Source organism: Lepisosteus oculatus, chromosome 2 (genome assembly GCF_040954835.1).
Source record: "Lepisosteus oculatus isolate fLepOcu1 chromosome 2, fLepOcu1.hap2, whole genome shotgun sequence".
Classification (NCBI taxonomy): Eukaryota; Metazoa; Chordata; class Actinopteri; order Semionotiformes; family Lepisosteidae; genus Lepisosteus; species Lepisosteus oculatus.
The window spans coordinates 67,089,237-67,107,090 of NC_090697.1; the positions used below are offsets into that span (position 1 = coordinate 67,089,237).

General features: G+C 39.4%; 1 protein-coding gene across 1 annotated transcript; it reads left to right on the top strand.

Moving 5' to 3' along the window:
• The first annotated feature begins 1,912 nt into the window (after positions 1-1,912).
• On the top strand, positions 1,913-17,534 carry LOC102695120 (rab GDP dissociation inhibitor alpha). The gene is made up of 11 exons (XM_006625571.3): positions 1,913-2,133; positions 4,588-4,695; positions 5,186-5,285; positions 6,425-6,559; positions 7,698-7,896; positions 9,120-9,251; positions 9,837-9,936; positions 10,535-10,706; positions 11,670-11,814; positions 12,614-12,668; positions 13,495-17,534. The coding sequence occupies exons 1-11, from the start codon at positions 2,089-2,091 to the stop codon at positions 13,645-13,647; spliced, it is 1,344 nt and encodes a 447-aa protein (XP_006625634.1). The 5' UTR covers positions 1,913-2,088; the 3' UTR covers positions 13,648-17,534.
• Positions 17,535-17,854: the final 320 nt, after the last annotated feature.

Sequence of the window (17,854 nt, forward strand, 5' to 3'; positions counted from 1 at the left end):
CAATTAAATGTCTTAATGTCCAGGATGACAATGGCCACAAAGTTTACATGAATTGTTAATGCAAAAAAGGATAATTACATGCAGATACAATAAAATAGAAACATATTGTAACACTTACGGCCACCAGTGATTGTGTAAGGTGACATCACCGCCCTTCCCTGTGATAGCAGGGGCTACAGCCTCCGGCCTGAGGGGAGATCTCTCTTTAGCTCAACAGGCTGCATCCCTGTTGAGTGATGCTGGAGGCCCGGGTTCGAGTTCCCAACGGTGGGGGGGCTGACCTGATGGGGCAGCGGCAAGGGTGCCCACCTGAACCCTGAAGGGTTATAATATTAATAAAATGACAGAAAGGCTAGCATATGATAAACCTGGAAGTGCAAAACAACTGATGTGCATAATAAAAAAAATACTATTTTGCTTTTTATTGATTTGCCCGACATCCCAACACTCTTTTCACCCAGGTCATTGACTACAGTAGTACTTCAGATACTGCTGGACAAAGTTAAAAGACAAAATACGGTAGGTGACCTGAAATTCTGTTTATTTCAGATTTTATAACCACCCCTTGAGGCAGCAGTGTGAAGTGACAGGGCTCTGGAAGCATTAGGGGAAGGTTATGGGTTCAAATTCGAGGTGATGTGCTGTTGTTGTACCCTTTACCAAGGAATTTCAGTAAAATGTCTGGCCGTATAAGTCACATTGAATAAAAAACCCCGGCCAAATCATTACTAATTGTTATTAATGCTTATACATTCAAAGATGTATACTCTACCAATATGCAGGCATCTACCATATATACTGTACGTCTACATACAATTAGCTTATCTACTGCAAACAACAGCCCTGCCACCCTATGGGCTTGAACTCATGCACTTTAGACACCTCAGCTCACTTCATTCTGGAACAGAAGACCATAAGAGGTTGTGATTTAATATTAAAAAAGACCAGGCGACGGTATAGCCACACTCCTACTTTAAGCTTAACTAGAAAAACAGCAACGGCAACTGCAAGTGGATACAAGGTATAAATGGAAGACATTTTTATTTAAGGCATGGGTGTTATGTTTTTTTTGAGAAACACAGTACTTGCATATTATAGGATCTGATGTACTGGCATTCCTCAGGAAACACCTTGATCATTGCTGCTATTAACCAAACCAACAGGTGGGGTTCTCCTCATTTGCAAACTTTGTGTTAAGGGATGTAACTTAGTATATTAATTATCTTTAGGATAAAATAATTGTAGGTCAATTTGCTATGAACCAATATTTTGTCTGAGAATCTATTTGTGCCACAGCACGAATGTTTTGCATTAATCATTCGTTAAAAACACATTTTTTATTGTTTTCTCATAATTATTTCACAAAGAGATCACCTCACGCAGTCCAGTCTACTACACGGACACACAAGCGCAGTGTTTAATGTGGCAGAAAGGGATTGCTTCTATTTTGCATGGAGATGTTTCTTGAGTGACACTCAGGGACTCTTCCCTGCGGCCATTTTTTCCCTTTTTTTCTTCCTGCAAGAGGAACGCCTTATAAACTCCACATACACACTGACTCGTTCTCATCAGCATCCTTTAGCACAGCTGTAGTATCGATTTCTGCATCGTCCAATGGTGCAGCCGGCGGAGTGATAGCACAGCCTCCGCACGAAGGTCACAGACTGAACATCTTTCCCAGGAACGAAAAAAGGGCTGGGCCTTTCTGCATACAGAATAAAATAGAGCAAATCAGGATATAATAAAACTCAACCCATAACCTATAAAGACATTTTTTAAATTGTGTGTTAAAAAGCTTTTGTTAAAGGAGAGTCTAGATGATAAAGATTTAACAGTAGAAGGGTTGGCCAGCACTTTAGTGGTATCTAAAGAAAAGGAGGGGGGAAGAACTATTTGACGTCGCGGAGTTGGCGGCGCAGGCAGTACAAGTGGTTCGAGAGACAGGGCCATCTTTGGTCTATTTCGCCGGACACAGTTCAAGCTCTAGCGATTTAAACCGAATCACGATTATTATTTACCCCCCCACGAGCGAGTTTTTTTTTTCTTTACGCAATTACGTGAGAAAAATTAAAGAAGCGACAAAAAGCCATGGATGAAGAATATGATGTTATTGTTTTGGGCACCGGCTTAACAGTAAGTGCGAGACTTTACCCGATGAATGGCTTTTAAATGCACTTGAAGGGGTCCTAGTACCTAGTAAGAGTTATCATTATATACCCTGGTGTGATGCATGTATTTCGATTTAAAAGTCCTTTGTCTGGGAAAGATTACTGAACGTTAAGTTACGCAGTGTTTGCGTCAGTTTTGCTTTGGAAGAGCTTACAGCATCAGTTGTACGATTAGATAAAAAATACCTAACACTGTACATCTTTCAGCAGTCTTTTAACTTCCAACAGATATTGTCAGATAAGAAACGGGGCCTTCGTGTGCTGTTTCGTATTCCTAGCTATATCTTCGCAGGAAGGGCGCATTTCTTCATTGAAGACGTTCAATTTAAACGATGTGCATCGTGGCAACTGGGCGTCGTTTTGCGTATTTAACCGTTTCATATAACACGGCGTATATCTAAAATCTTATCTATCTTAATGGAGTGAGTGGGGCCTTGAGATAATTGTATTGCAGGTAGTAGGCCCTACAATAAAAGACAGGGAAGAAAACCCCTTTTTAATTATTGATACCGAAACCACCATCGGGATTGTGTTCTGGTGAACCGAGTCAGGTAACACGCCCAGCAGGGCTGGCTTGTTCTGTGCAAACAGTGACAGGTCGCTCGCTAACCTACAGTACGGAGAGCCGTTGTGCCCGGAGTCATTTTTTTTTCCGTGTAAAATCTGATCATTTCTACAAACAAAACGCAACGTTTTTCAGCGCATTTTGACAACGTCTTTAACAGCTGAGGGAGAAAAAAAACCTGAATAGTGCTGACATCACTGCATCAGGCGATGTAGTACAGTATGAAAAACGCACGTAGCCTCAGTCATTCTCTTACGTACATAAGCGCATTCAGTGATGATAATACTCATTCTAGTAAATTTCACATAAACACGGGTACCGGAAGAGCCGGTGGCCAATAATTTATCTGCTTTACTTAGTCCTAACCTCTTTTGCGATCTTACTGTACATAGACACTTATATTTATATATACATAAAAATCTCAATGGTCTGACTTGCAGAACATGTTTGAACTAGCAGGCAATGGAAAAATTAAAATAGGAATATGGTTTTCACGTTAATACCTGTGAAATTAAATCTGCATTGTACGGTTGCCATGCTGTGACGTTATGTAAGCCTCCTTCAAGCTCAGTAATTGAGCTGTGTAATCAATTTGTACATTAATGTTATAAAATCATTTCGTAAAATGTTAACGATCAAATGATTCTGAAGCGCTGAATTATTTTCTTAAAAGATAAAAGCTTAACACCGTTCATTTTAGTCGCGTTTTATCTTTGTGCGTTGTAAACGATATGCACCTTGGTGTAATAATCTACTGTATGTGTGCAGTAGTTCACATGCGCTACAGTAGTACAAACCGTAGCCCGTCTCTGTATAGAAAGAGCTTGGGTGGGGTTTGGAGGACCGGAGACATCCCAGCTTGCACCGTACTGCTGAACAGTTGGGCGGTTTTGCCTCTTTGCCGAAGAACAGTAGCAGTCATTGAAAAAATTAAAGCTTGGGTTTGTGCATTGCACTGTACCCAGAAATGGTCACAGCGTGAGGTTATCTTTAGGGATACTGTTAATTTCTGGTTGGGTTTTTCTTCCTACGCTGTCACCTATATGAACTGTCATTTCAGAATATCCTGTAGTTGTTTTGTGTGCTACAAATTGTTTTACAGTATACAAGCATAATTCAATATAAAATCTTAACTACTACCATTATCCAGCACCTAGTGTTTGCGATATTAATACAAGTCATGTTTCTCTTAACAGTGGTTTTGGTGCCTCTGCCCCCTTTCATTTCGTAAATGCTTGAATAAATCATTTTGAGACCTTTTTCACCAAACTGTTGATTATATTCTGAGTCTCCACTGGCAAGAGGTAAATTGTGGTATGGAGCAATAATGGTTAAGAATATACATAGGCGGTATTGAGAAAAGTTACTTCTAAATAGTATGCCATTACAGTTTAATGTGTAAGCAATTGCTTTCTAAAATTAAGAAGTTAAGAATGAAAATGAGGGTTTGGGGGATTTAATGTTGCATAATCTTTGTTGTTTCTATAGTTGAAATTTATAATAATACATTACTTCTTAAAAGCAATTTCTTGCAATATCTTTACACAAGTAACTTGTCACTGTAATAGATTACTTATAACATGTTACTCTCTCCAGCATTGCACCCAGGTATGTTTGATTTTTGTTACCACCCCCCCCCACTATATGTGCTGAAAGCACTGTAATGAAGAAAATGTGAAGTTCAATATGGGTTGTGACCAGAATGTTCTTTACAAACAGCCCCCAGGGTTTGAATTGGGTGTCTGCTTATGGCTAAAATGTAGGTTCCCTCTTTGGTGTAGGGAAGTGAAGAGGATTGTTGCAATATTGCCACTGTAAAAAAAACAAACAACCTTTGTCTTCTTTGTTTGGTAGGAGTGTATTCTGTCGGGGATCATGTCTGTGAATGGGAAGAAGGTGCTGCACATGGATAGGAACCCATACTACGGTGGAGAGAGCTCATCCATCACCCCTCTGGAAGAGGTAAAGGCCAGTTACTTGGTGTACCATGGACCTTATTCATAGACGTGGTGTACTAGGTTTTCACCTGTTCTTTACACTTAAAAAAACACGAAGGTTAAGAAGGAAAATGTCATGGAAAAACAGGAAGATGCTAATGCAGTTGAATAATTCCTTTAATTTTTGTTTTTTGTACAAAAGGATAAAACTCCAGTGCCCTCTCGCACTGCTGTAGTCATGGATAGGCAGCCCTGTAATTGATTTGTCTCTTTAAAGGCAGCATAGCAAGGCACAGAAGAGTCACCCATGCAGCAGAACTGTTTTCAGTTTCTTTTTTTTTAATTGGCAGAAAAAAAAGTCTTGTAAGGATTGCCTTTTATGTTTTCCCCCCATTTTGTTCCATATGAAACTATAACATCACTTAGAAAATGGACAGATAAACTACTCAATGTTTAGAAACTCTGCTGGCCTGTTTTTTTTTTATAAGTCCTTTGTTTTGTCTTCCTGTCTGTAGCTGTACAAACGGTTTGATCTCCCAGACAGCCCCCCTGAGTCAATGGGAAGGGGACGCGACTGGAATGTGGATCTCATCCCCAAATTCCTCATGGCCAATGGTCAGTGGGTCTGACATTCTGTTTTGGTTTTGATTTTAGCTCTGCTCCCCGAGTGTTTTCGGTCCCGGTCTTGGAGTCCTGGCACGTCTTTTGGTTGTCTTTCCAGTTTTGCTTTTATTTACCGCCTGTCTGTCCCGCTCCTGGCCGTCCACGATGGGCATCGCACCCAGCTTCTCTTCTTTCGTCATGCGGGTGGGTGAGCTCAATGGGAGGAGACCCTGGAGCAGACTCAGGACACTTTGGAGGGATTATCATCTCTCAGCTGACCTGGGAGCACTTGGGAATCTCCCACGAAGAATTTGGAGACTTTTGCTGGGGAAGGGGAAGTCTGGCCTGCCTCAGCCTGTTACCACTTCACCAGGATTAAGCGTCTACAAAATGGATGGATGGTTTACTTAATATCACTGATATCACTGAATCTTGAACTGTTTTTTGAAATTATTTTTAATGCCTGTTAGCACTTGGTTTTGCATTCGAGTTTTATAAGAGAAATTGTTGAGTCTGTCCTCAGGTTACCGTTCACCTTCCCATTAGGAGTATAAGATAGTGCCAAGATAGAGACACTCTGTTTGAAATGGGGCCCAGTTAATTACATTCTAGGCACCTGGTCATTGGGGAAAAAAATACACATGGGGGGAGTTAGGAATGTCATCTTTTAAAATGGCATGATTTAACCTTTAAAGGCTGAAACTGTTAAAGAAGGACAACTCAAATTTGATCAGTGAAATGGTTCTGCAAACTTTAACGGAGAATAGTTACTTATCTGAAAAGAAAACCAGAAGAGACTTGGGACTCCAATACCAGGTTTATTGTATCTAATTAACACTTGTCTGTCATTTTAATTTTTATAGTATTGCTTTTGACTACTATATATAAGGATGTGCATATAATATTTCTAAAATGAATGCCCTTCAGTTCTTTTTATTAGAAATCTATCAATGCTTTTAAATGAATCCTGTGACATTATAAATTAAAAAGGGCTTTTCATATTAACTTTACTCCCTCAAAAAGGTAAGCAGGCTTCTTGTTGTCTCGCATAAAAAGACGAAAATTGTCTCATTTAAAATCAGTGTCCATGACTGCTGATACAGACAATGGTATCACCTGTTGATATCATCTTTCTTTACTCTGTCCCACAGGGCAGCTAGTGAAGATGCTGCTGTATACAGAGGTGACCAGGTATCTGGATTTCAAAGTGGTGGAGGGAAGTTTTGTTTACAAGGGAGGGAAGATTTACAAAGTGCCGTCAACAGAGACTGAGGCTCTTGCCTCGAGTAAGTGTGCTGCTGTCAGATTGCTCCTTGTGTTTCTTGCACCAGCTTTTATTTTCTCTGCCATAATCCATGAGCCACATCTTCACACAGTAGTTCAACTGTTTTTAAATGTTTTGTTGAATATCAGTTGGTGTATAATATAGTATGAACTTGTTGTGGGTAGGGTGGTTTGTGAAATAAGTTATGAAAGTTACACCTCAATTTTGGAATTCCTGAGTTTGTAAAATTCTTTCCACCTTTTAAACAATTTGGTAATTTTTTTATGTATTAAAACAGTCCAAACAACTATTTGTGCAGATTGGTTAAAGGTATGAAACACTTTGTTTCATACGAGATTTAGATATAAGGTTGTTAGTGCAGCAGTTATCTTGCCTTTTCACTTTCATCTACATTGAAGCCTCTAGATCCATTGAAACAAGTTGGCTCAGATGATGATTAAAGGAAGACAGCATCTTAAAATATAAGGGTGCTGCCTGTTAAGTGTTAAATAGCTGCACTAATTTCTACACTAATTGTATGTTTTCTAATGACTTTTGAGTAGTGCTCTTGTATCACATTATAGAACAGTTGCCACACAGACAGATTCTGAAGGTGGATAGGCAGTGATTGAGCCATATTGCTCCTTATGTTAGAGTTGTTGATAGTTTTACTTGCCGGGAAGAAGAGCATTTTACCTTGTGATAAAACAGTCTTTTACATCAGCTGTATTGATGAAATACTGAGTTTGTAGGAGAATCAAAAGCACAATAAGCACATATTAATATCGGTTTCCTGAAGTTATAGAGAGGGCAATGGTTGTGTGAATCATATTACTTTCTGCTAATGATAGTTTTTTCAAACTGAATTTACAGTTGAGTTCCCTTCTTCTGTATTCACCCTGACAATCATCTTCATCTTTTCCTGAAACATCTTTCTGGAATTACTAGATCATAAACATTGGTGTTCATTAGTGTGGATAAATACTTTAGCTGGAATTCTAGTTAACCCTTTTATGCCAAGACGGTTCAAATTAGTATATGTATTCACTTAAACTAACTTCAAGTAAACCACATACATACAGATGTCTGCAACTATGACTATATATAATGCACAAAGTACTTTTTATGGATTTTGGTTCAATTGGCATTGTTTCGCATAGATCTGATGGGCATGTTTGAGAAAAGGAGATTCCGGAAGTTTCTGGTGTTTGTCGCCAATTTCGACGAGAATGACCCCAAGACCTTCGAGGGGGTAGACCCCAAACTGACTAACATGAGGGATGTCTACAAGAAGTTTGACCTGGGCCAGGATGTGATTGACTTCACTGGTCATGCTTTAGCCCTGTACAGGACAGACGAGTAAGTAAGACTACAGGCCAACCCATTCCTGTGTAACATACCTACTTTAGAAGAGGGATTGTCTAGTAACGGTTTAGTGTTGCACTTAATGCTGTGGTTGGCACAGGTACAATTTCTGCTGCCTTATTAACTTATGTATTTGGAGGTTCTCTTCTGCATTTCATTCCACCTGATACCGGCAGCTCTCTAGGACTAAGTCAGTATATTGCTGCAGAAACTGTGAATCAGAATAACTTCATTGACAGGTTTTGAAGTATATTTTTCAATTCACCTAGATACAGAAATCACAGTTGTGTTTGACAGTCTTTTTAAAGTTATTAATTTTTAAAGCAAATTCCTTGGAGGGAACGTGAAGTAAAGGAAATTTTCACTGTCCTCGTCCTTGTTAAGGGGTACATAGTTATATTCTTTGATAGCAATGACTCTGCAAAGTTTATTGATGAATGAAATTCATCAGCTATTTATATGATGATATTGGGAGTTGTTTAAAAAAAGTGGTGATTTATGAAGTGCAAGGTTGAACTGTGTTATCCATCTGCGGCATGTGCACTTTCATCTGTCAAGACTGTGAAAGTCAGTAGTTGTAGCCAAACAAACCAGGTTGGAGTCAGATCTGCTGTAAAAGCAGCTCTGTTCAGTCCCTGTCCATGGTGCTGAACTCCCATGTGTTGTAATCCGTCTTGATGCAAAAGAAAAATAAGTCTCCAACTTGAGTCCTTGATGTCCTCTGTAAAGGGCATTTTTCCTCTTTCTTTTACACATTATTAGAATAGAACTTGAAACAAGAGTTAAGAGCACAAATTACAACATGAGGAGGCCATTTAGCCCATCTGGCCCATTTGATAGGTAATAGATCCATTGATCCAAGGATCTCAACCAGCCAGTTCTTGAAGGTTACTACAGTATCGGTTTCAAGCATATGGCTAAGGAGCTTGTTCCATACTTCACAACCCTGTTGGAGGTTACATTGGTTCAGCTGAGCTAATGACTGCAAAATAAAATCTGGGGTGGAATCAGGAATGGAGTACCAAGAACATGAGGGAAAGAGCTTCAGACAGACAGAACCCTGATTTTTGGTCCTGTTTTTTTGGGGAAACCTGTTCAGTAGACATTACGAAACCAGGGGAAAAAATGACTGATGTGTTTCTTACTCCTAGGTGTTGTATACAAGTTTAGGGAGATATTCAACTGATTATTTAATGCTTTTCTGTTTCCCACCACAGTTATCTGGACCAGCCTTGCCTAGAGACAATTAACCGCATAAAACTGTACAGCGAGTCTCTGGCTCGCTATGGCAAAAGCCCATACCTGTATCCTCTCTATGGGCTGGGAGAGCTACCTCAGGGATTTGCAAGGTGTGTACATTTCAGTGTATAAAAAATATTCTCAAATTATTTTCTAACATTTCTGTAAATGTTGGCAGTTTTTCTCTTAATTTACTACTGTGAAGAGGGTTAAAGGAACGTTGAGATGTGATCCTCATCGCTCACTTTGATCTAAGAAACATCATAGGCTTAGTTTTTGTGTATTTATTAGCCCTGTAAGTGCATTTTTGAAAGGTGTTCTGTATCCAGTTAGAACTCTGAAAGCTTGTGAACAGAATAATAGTGTTTACTGAGCATTTTAAAAAAGTTTAATAGTCATTGTGGCAAACGTTACCATTTGGCACACGGTATGTGTGGAACTTCATCTTGTACCATTGGACGAATGATGAAATGATAGATTCTTTATGTGAAGAGAAACTTGGACTTGACTTATAAGAAAAGCTGCTCTCAGATCAAACAGCTTTAGGACCACTAAAAATTCCCCCAAATTAATGTGAGAATAAAGTGGGGTTGTGTCTGGCAGTTGCTACATTCCTTTAGTCTTTTACTCGTTTAAGTCACAAATGGATCAAACTTGCCATGTCTATTAAATAGAGCACTTCTGTGTGTTGGTAGGTTAAGTGCGATTTACGGAGGTACATACATGTTGAACAAACCAGTGGATGAAATCGTGATGGAGAACGACCGTGTCGTCGGAGTTAAATCGGAGGGAGAGGTAAACTATAAGCTGTGACCACCAATTATTCTTTTTTTCTCTCGGGAAGGAGTGTTTTAGCGACAAGGCTTTGGGTTCTGCCAGGCTCCATTGTGGACATCTTAAAAACCGGTGGCAGTGTTTTAACAAGAGGAGCCATAGCAAAATATGAAACATTGTAATAAACTTGAACCTTGACATATCCTGATTGCTTTCAGCAAATGTAGCTCAAATTTGAAATCAGCTATCTTCAGATTAGTGCCCGGCCTGCATTCTGAATGTCAATGTCAGTGATAACTACTAACCCTTCAAACCCTACACTTGAAATGTATGTACTAATATTAAACAAGCCTTGAAAGGCCACCATGGAGCAGACATTAAAATGAGAGACTTTGTAGTCCTCTATTATCTGTTATCATACATCAAGACCAGATGTTTGGATTTCTGGGCCAAAAGGTGTCGCTTGTCCTTTATACTTCCAAGAGCATGATGCCTGACATATTAACTTGTCAAGAACTGATAAAGGACGGATTTGCCTTCCTTCTGAAATCTGACAGTAGTAGCCATTATAGCTTCTGAACGGCATGACAAATCTGAGTGATAACATGTATTGTTGCAGGTGGCGCGCTGCAAACAGCTCATCTGCGACCCAAGCTACATACAGGACCGTGTCAGGAAGGCAGGCCAGGTGATCCGGGTCATCTGCATCCTGAGCCACCCTATCAAAAACACCAATGATGCCAACTCCTGCCAGATCATCATCCCACAGAACCAGGTTAACCGCAAGTCAGGTAGGACCCAATATACACACAGAGCCTCTACTTGCAGGGATATTTGTATTATTTCCTGTAATGTAGTTTCCTCAAAGCTGAAGGGGATAGCTTTGTGAAGTGGTTATATCAGTAATGAAATATATGCATTAAGTGAGGTAATCATCTTTTATAGTTAAGAAATAGAAAATTAAAACTGTGGAGCAATGCATAGGAAATATTTCTCTATTTACAAAGCACACTTTCAATTGATGTCCTAGAACAATCAGGTTCAACGCTAGTCAATCCTCATGCATCCAAATCTACAATGTGTCCCATAGATATCGGTCGTTAATGTGAATTTGTTAATATGAGGTTGGCATTTTGAAAACATCAGTAATGCCTTTATAGTTTATATTACCAAAAAGTCAGATTTATTGTAACAGAAGCTTGGGGGAGCCCTGATTGTAGATGTGTTTCAGGGTTTCACAATTCTACACTCTGTATTAAAAGTTCAAGCAAACAAAACACTTTCAGAAAATATAGGATGTCAGGTGTTCAGATAGCACATCAAGCAAAGGAATACAGCTCAGCCTCAAGATGCTCTTGTCCATGTCCGATTGAAAATCTACAAACAATGGTGAACAATTGATCTGTTTCAGAAGAGTTTGGTGTGATTGAGTCAACTAGTATAGCCACAGTGTGCACCTCTATAGTAGTCCCTTTGCCTTGCTTTGCCTACAAGTATGAACTATTCCCAGCTGTTGGCCCCACAGAGAACTCTGTGGAATTTAGTGTGAAAAATTTCAATTGTCTGCAGATTGTGCTTGCTTGAGGAACGTGTGCATGGACTATTCTGTCCCATGTTTGTATGAACATTCCAACATGAACAGGTGAATGTTTCTGGGTGGGGAGGGAGTGTATGATTTTCTTTTTAAAGAAAAACTAGTTTTTTTTAATGATTAACATGTAGGTAAAAGTTGCTATCCTGCCTTCCCTCCACAGATATCTATGTGTGTATGATCTCCTATGCCCACAATGTGGCAGCCCAGGGGAAGTACATCGCTATCGCCAGTACCACTGTAGAAACCAGCGACCCAGAGGCAGAGATTGAACCTGCGCTGGAACTCCTTGAGCCTATAGACCAAAAGTCAGTCTTCTTTCTACTGTACTACTTTGCAATAGCTGACTGTCTGATGTGGCCTATGGCAATCTATGACAATGTTTTCTCTGATTTGTGAGCATCTTTTTAGATTTTCTATCCTCCCTGAAAGAGTAATCTGAGGTTGTTGCTGTAAATGGCCTTAATGCACCAGCAGGTGACACTGTTAACTCTGGACCGGATTTTCCAAACCATTGCCCTAATAAAGTGAAAGGTGATGCTGAGCTGCAAAAGATGTTGACAAACTGAAGTCCTGATTAGTCACACCTGTGTCCTGACAGAGTTTCTGTTATTTTCCAAGTCTTCCTAAAATTCCACCTTATTTTAATGGGTATAGTAATTTCTCACTTCTGCACCTGATCTGCTGTGTCGTGAAGCTGCTGAATGTTACTGAAGTGGGCACTGTGGAGGGATGAAGCAGGTGACCTCTTTATTGTGAATCTCCTGGCTCCTTTGGCGTGAAAGTCATAGTAGAAGTGCAGTTAATTACAGTACTTCTAAAGAAAGATTACCCATAACTGGTGAGCATTTGAAAATTTCCCAGCAATTGTAGGACTGCCCTGCAACTGTTTGAATTTCTTTAAAGTTTACAATTAAAAATGCCTGTTGTAAGGTGGCTGATGGTATGGTATGTCAGCATAATCGAGTCACAGTTCTACTCTAATTTTCACATTCAACATCAGATGTGATATGTGATGAGTGTCATACAAAAACGTTAGTCAAGCTTACATGAAAAAACCTGTAATACACACAGGAGTCATCTGTTCTTGTACTTCTGCTTTTCCAGGTTCGTGGCCATCAGTGACCTTTATGAACCTACAGATGATGGCACCGAGAGCCAGGTAACACTTCAACGAACTTAAGAACAAAGTAGCACAAGTGTGATTTTAAATACATTATTTTTATGCAATACCTGTTAATGGTCATGTTAAAGTTAAGTAGTACACCAATATCCAACCCTGTTTTCTTCACAGTCTTAATTTCTGACCATCTTAAAGAGTTGAGTAAGGCTGCACTCATTGGTTCTTAGTATTCCATAACACAGGTGAAGCTCTGCAAATCACAGTGTTTTGATGAGCTAAATATTAGGACAAATCACTGTGCACATTGTTTCACCGTCATTCTTCCCAAATAGAAGTTTTCTTCTGAATGTAAATTCTGGAAACCCAAGTGCTGCAGAGCATGTCATCTTTGGTTGAGATGCCATTGTGAAGTTCTAAATGTAGATCATATGGGATTGTTCAGAAAAGTGCTCACTACAGGGTTTCGCTGTTTGGCCTACTTGAATTTCCCTTTTGGTTCAATTTTTTTTTTTTCACTTTTTCTGGTGTGCAGTACTGTGCCTGTACAAAATTTTTGCTTTGCCCAGAAAGTGCTCTACATCAGTAGGCGATTGAAGCGAACCCCCTCGTGCCTCTAAAGCAATTTGGATTCTCAGGACTGAAATGCATGGCATTTTAGCTTCAAAGAATAAAAATGTGCTGTCAAACCTTGATTCACAATCCTATAAAATATTGCTATATCTTCCTATGGCTACTCTAAAACCCCACCAAATGCATTCTTAAAATGAGAAGGTGGAATAAAACAAATAATTTCACAGAAATGTTTCAATAGAAATATAAAATAGAGTGCTGGGTCCATTAAAACCTTTTTTTGTTTGGTTTGCAGATATTTGCCTCCCGCTCCTATGATGCTACCACTCACTTCGAGACCACCTGTAATGACATCAAAGACATCTACAAGCGCATGACGGGCAGCGATTTCGACTTCGAGAATATGAAGCGCAAACAAAACGATGTGTTCGGAGAGGACGAGCAGTGAGAAGGGTCTGAGAGGCAGGCAGGGAGAAGATGGGGAAAGGCTAGAAGGAGCCAGAGGGGTGTGGAGGAAGGGGTTAGGTTGGTTTGGGTGTGGCAAAAATCTCAAACATCTCCCTACTCCATCCTCCCTCCCCTCGAGAGAGAGACACGCACACACACTCTTCTTTCTCCGAGACTTGAGCTCCCAAAAGGCAGGGTTCCAAACACGTCTTCATTCTGCTATTTTTCCTTTTTTTCCTCCTCAAGTCCTTTTGCAGATACTGTACCTATCCGGTTGCCTTTGATGATTACAGAAAGCTTATTTGTTTTTAAAAAACAATGCATTTTATGATGAAAAAAGCCATTTAGCCTACCAGAGCACACATTTTTCTTATGTAAATCTAACACTTATGAGATGGAAGGAAGGAGATTTTGGTAAATTATTTGATATTGATACCATACGAGCAAGAAAAGCTCCATGCTGCTTTATAATCTGATTGTGAGTTTGGGTCAAAAACAAATTATTGTGCTTTACTCCTTACTACCTGATATATTTTGACATGCACATTTATATGGGTCTAGTCTTACATTCAACAAGCAAATCAGCTGTCCAGTTAAACCAAGATGTACCAGTGCTTTACATCACACGGGGCAATGCTGAAATTAGGAAGGGTAATTGTTCATCATTCTTGCAATGGAAAAAAAAATCCCTTTGTGTTGGACTGTCTTTTATTGTCACTATTGTCTCCTCTGCACAGTGCACTGACAGTGTGTCAGTGACTCCCAACAGCACTGATGGCAGCCCTGCTTCCTCTCTCTCTTCTCCCTGTACCTTGTGTGTATGAATGACTGCATTCAGCTCATTTACAGAAATCTGGGCCAGACGTCAAGATTTTAAAATGAACAACGTCTGTAGTACACTACATACCAGAGCACACCTAGCACATAGCTGCTTCAGTATCCTGATACTAGTTGCTAATTCTTACTGTTCTACACAACTCTTTCTGATGTGGTTTTTTTCTGATGATTGTCATCATTTAGAGTATTTTGGTTATTTTTAATCTTAGTTTGATGCTGTTACCTGAAGGGTGATGGACTTGAATAACGGAAGAGTATTTTTTTTTATCATTGGAGTTAAAATGTATTTATTATGTGATGGTGTAAAGAAGTTGTAGGTGGAATTTGAAAGGACTGGAGAGAAGGGATAGAACAGGCTGGGGGCTAAGAATGAGGCAGGTAGATGGAGGTTAGCAGGACACTTGTGGAATTGGAGAATCAAGCAGTGTGGTTTGATGGTCAGAGATGAGGGGTAAGTGAGGCCCTAGAGCTTAGTTAGGACGTTGGGCTGTGGGGCTCTGAGGGATGCATTGCGTGACATTGACATTGAAAAATGGGAACCGAGAGAGTGGTGAAGGTTTCAGAGGGCCAGTGCCTTCAGCAGGGGTACAGGGTGGAAGAAAAGCTGTGCAAGTCACCAATTCAGACTGAAGAACCTGGGAGAAACCAGGTAAAGGAACCTAAAGAACTGTGAGAGAGATGTAAAGTTCTACTCAAGATGATTTTGCTCGACGAAGAATGTGTACGATTTTTGTTTACGTTGAATATAGAAACACTAAAAGACATATCAGAACATTTTGTTAAAGTCTGTTGTGGACATGTAACCTTTAAAGTAGCTGTGCTTTTAAAACGTTTGATGATTCTAAGGATCAGTAGTTTGTGACAGAGAGGTGAATGCAGTGTGACATGCATTTTATGGAGTACCTTTTCATCACCATAGCTTTAAAACGATCAGTTGGCAGACAAAAGGTTTAAGGTGAATTCTAGGTGGCTATACTTGGTAAGCTTATTATTTGTAGTAATGCAAAGTTTTTGAGCACCTGGGCTAGATTTAGGACTAATTCTCATCCCCTGCCCCCCCCCCCAATATACCTGCAAAACTGAACAATAATTGTAGAGACGGCATCTTTTAGAGGCTTCAGGGGTAAACAGATATTGGTTTACTTAGGGGAAAAACGTGGTGTTGGCTGTGCTGGCAAATGGAAAGTTTTGACAGAAGCTATTACTATTGTCTAGTTTGTATAATATCTGTAGGAGCAGCAAGGTTTATTTATTGAGAAACAATCTCTTCTGTAGAGAGCAGTACTGACTGAGATTCAGCCAGAGGCTGATATCAACACTTCCTTAGTTCAGATCATAGTTTTAGGAAATCAGAAGGCACTTTTTCCTAAACCTCTGCTTTTCATGAAGGCCTGCTGGCTTGATGAGTATAAAGAAAAGTATGTGAATTCCACAGAGTTTGCTGGATTTAAGCATAATTTTGATTTAAAGAATATACCTGTGCTGTATCGCCAATTAATAGAGCAGGTGAGCATTCAGCTTGTCATCAATTTCAAGAGCTGCTTTGTGCTGAAGTAAGGTGGTTTTAGAACTAACACTAAAACAAGGTTCCCTTTACCTGTTGGAGAGGATTTGTAGCAGTTCCGGTTCATATCTGCTTAATCTCAAAATCCTAATGTTTTTTTAGCCAACTGTTTGCTTTGATTAACCATTTTCCTCTTGGCATTAATGAGAATTAGAGCTGAATTATCTCTGGTTGCTTATTTTCAGTTTTGGAAATGTAACTATCTCACACTGATGGCAGCATAAGTAAAATGAAACCCTGTTATGTGCAGACAAATGGCATTTTGTACACATTTGTCTGAACTGGAGGTTTCGGTGTTGAAGCTGCTTTGAATATCTGTTATGACATCCTCTCTTTTGTGGGTTACCCGTGGCCAGTAACACTTGTCAGTGCATTCCAGTTCAAGACTAGTAATTGTAAACAGTTTTTTTTCTACCCTGTTAAAGACTAAGGAGCTTCAATATCCAATTGCTGCACTTTCTCTTATAAAGGCATTTTCAAGCTTCAGAGGCCTTCTTCAGCCGATTTGTGTCTCTCGATCACCCAAACACAGCCCACAGTAACACCCACCCTCCTCCTCGCTCCCTTGGCACTCTTTCAGGATACTTTCCTATTGTATTGTCTAAAAGTGTACTTTTTTTTGGTCTGCTGCTTTTAAGTAATTGTTCACGAAGGAATGGAAAGAAAAAAAAACTGAATAGGCTACGCTTTATTGAACCAGCATTGACTGTTTTTGCTGCAAAATGTGGGGGAGAAAAACATCACTTTTTGTTCATTGATTTAAGGCCATGACCATGTGTGCACATGGATTATTAAACATAACTGTGATATGTTTTTTGTGACTTTTAGGAAGTTAGAAGTCTATGGAACAATTGTGCTGCGAGGATAAGCTGAATATGCTTTGAACACTAAAATTGTCATGTTATTGTCTCAGCCCATAATACAAAATTGGTGTAAAGGACTTTTTTCTGTAAGAGCCTCTCAATTTGTGTGATTGCAAGATGGGTTACAAAACTAGAGGAGACCATTTGGACCAGCTAGCTTGTTTGGTTTCGGGACAAACTGTCCTGCACACTTTACATTCCATAAGACATAATGATATGACTGCTTCTTAGTCCACAAGTATGTGTAGGTCAGTGGAGTAACCCCTAATGCAAAGTGGCAGAACTGTACTGTAAATTTTAATGTTTTTAGTGATTTACTATATATGCGCAACTGAACTTTAATCATGTTCTTGAAATAAGCGTAGCTTTTTTTGGCTTATTTTTCTTCTGGCTTTGTTTCCCTTGCTTTATTTATTTAAAGGTTATTTTGTATTTTATTTAATTTTATTTGGTTCTCATTTGAAGGATAATGAAGAAAAGATCTCTTTGAACTGTCTTAACTTATTTGGACTTACAAGTAGCTTGCTTGTGGTCATTATTTGAACACTAGTATGTGAAAAGTACCTAATGTCTTGTGGAACAATAAAATAAAAATAAAGACACGACAAATTGTGGAATCGATAATGGAAAGAATTGTGTATGTTGCTTGTGGGGAAAAAAATGCTTTTAAGTCCAGTTCTTACCCAGTGATAAGCTACCAGACGAGGTTTCATTGATACAATTAACCCAGATACTCGGGCAGGTAAGTAATGTTGGACGTTATGGATACCATAAATGACTCCTGTTCACCCAGACTGTTGGGCTTTCATCCAGTTATGTGCAACTAGAAGTAACTTCAGCGTACAGTCCACAGAAAATACAACTGTGGTTTCAACCCCTGAGCTCTGGGTTGAACACTGTATATATGCATGCTAAAATCATTATGCTATTTTATTTTTCTACTC

Excerpts from the sequence above, each read along its gene's own strand:
- LOC102695120 (XM_006625571.3), top strand. The coding sequence starts at position 2,089 with ATGGATGAAGAATATGATGTTATTGTTTTGGGCACCGGCTTAACA. Across the intron at positions 7,897-9,119 it reads GCCCTGTACAGGACAGACGA|TTATCTGGACCAGCCTTGCC; the intron begins GTAAGTAAGACT and ends TTCCCACCACAG. Across the intron at positions 12,669-13,494 it reads ATGATGGCACCGAGAGCCAG|ATATTTGCCTCCCGCTCCTA; the intron begins GTAACACTTCAA and ends TTTGGTTTGCAG.